Source organism: Austrofundulus limnaeus, unplaced genomic scaffold (genome assembly GCF_001266775.1).
Source record: "Austrofundulus limnaeus strain Quisiro unplaced genomic scaffold, Austrofundulus_limnaeus-1.0 Scaffold53, whole genome shotgun sequence".
Taxonomy (NCBI): Eukaryota; Metazoa; Chordata; class Actinopteri; order Cyprinodontiformes; family Rivulidae; genus Austrofundulus; species Austrofundulus limnaeus.
Window position 1 is genome coordinate 1,516,360 of NW_013952455.1, and position 1,464 is coordinate 1,517,823.

Below are 1,464 nucleotides of genomic sequence, written 5' to 3' on the forward strand. Positions count from 1 at the left end.
GCATATTACCATTCCCTCCCCTTAAAATGAAATATTTATTTCAGATAACCTTAAAAGTTGTGTTTTTTAGAGTCATTAGCTCACAGTTCAAGCTGGTATAATAACAGTTCAAAGGCTGGTGTCCATTGTAGTGCATTCTGAACCTAACCCATTAAGGCTTAATGCTATGGAGGTTTTGGAGCATTACTATCCTGCAAAGAGTGCAGTTAATAAAGTAAGATGATGCCAAACCACATTCTGTGCAAGTTCCGACAGCATAGCTTTGCAGAAAAATAATTTCTGTCTTCTAAACAAAGTCCACACCTTTCATCAACCCAACGTTTCATTCAGTAAACATGAAGAAAACATGAATGAGACAATAGCTAAGTTAACATACATCCGTTTTTCAAAGACTAACTCACATTTAACATGTAATAGTTTCATTTATGTGATTTACTCGGGAAAAACAAATGTGTGGTTACCTTCAGCGTTGATGCTGATTAACATCACCAGAACAACCTGGGCCAGTTTCCAGCAGCTTTTATCCATCCTGAACACCTTCAGCTCCAGCCTTGTAAAGTGTGCACCGTGTTGTATCCTGCTCATTTATAGAAGTTCTTATGCAGAGTATGTGGGTGGTTTGTCCACATACAGTAGATAGGCTACGCCTGGATTTAATCAGTAAGTGTACTCGCCTGAGAAATCTGGGAAACAAGCACCTGTTATACAAGCAGTGTTATGTCTCCACATGTCAGACTGGGGCATTTTTTGAGAAATTTGTATGTTCTGTAATAAATTTCATTCATCACATTTGTGTCATTAATGTAGCTGCCACTTGTGAAACTAACTAAAGGGTTCACCGCTGTACAAACCAGTGGCACTCCTCTCTGAGGCAACACAAGTGTGCTTGTTGGTAAATGCAAAGCTAGGCTGCAGAACTGAGGAAGTCCCAAAACCATAAATCACATGAGTTCTGGTTGCAGAGAGGGAAATATATGCTAATGATATTCCATTGCTGACATAAACGCTACTGTTGCTGTTGTATGTGCGCACGGATATTGTATGTGTGCACGTTTTTGTGGCACAAAAATGAAAAGGAAGTAGATGTAGTCTGGGTGATCTGGAAAATCCAGTTGAAGACGGTCTGGGCTGTAGATAACGAATCTGTAACAATGTGGAAATTTTATAGAGGAAGAAGAAAGACAAGCTGATACTAAACCAATCACAAAAGATAAAATTCCATATCTTCCGTGTGACGCATATGTTTACAGTTTTTTTTATGCTCATTAACATTAATGCTCATGGGTGTGTTCTTGTTTTGGATGGGGGTCCAGTGGGGGTGGGGGGTGCTCATTGGATAGCCCTTCATCAGAGCTAAAATAAAAAAAATCTTTGTAGTCAAAGCAGTAACGAGCCAGAACTCAGAGTCATCAGAATGGGTTTATTGTTTTAGGTGGGGGGTCCGGAGGGGGGTGCTCATTGGAT

The 1,464-nt window shown here is 40.0% G+C and overlaps 1 protein-coding gene across 1 annotated transcript in view; it reads right to left on the bottom strand.

The window, feature by feature from the left end:
• Positions 1–1,270, bottom strand: part of pglyrp6 (peptidoglycan recognition protein 6) — a 7,065-nt gene extending 5,795 nt beyond the window's left edge. Inside the window, exon 1 of the mRNA XM_014008870.1 lies at positions 462–1,270. Coding sequence (XP_013864324.1) covers positions 462–585 — 124 coding nt within the window. The 5' untranslated portion in view covers positions 586–1,270. The remainder of the gene's footprint in view (positions 1–461) is intronic.
• Between the last annotated feature and the right edge of the window lie 194 nt (positions 1,271–1,464).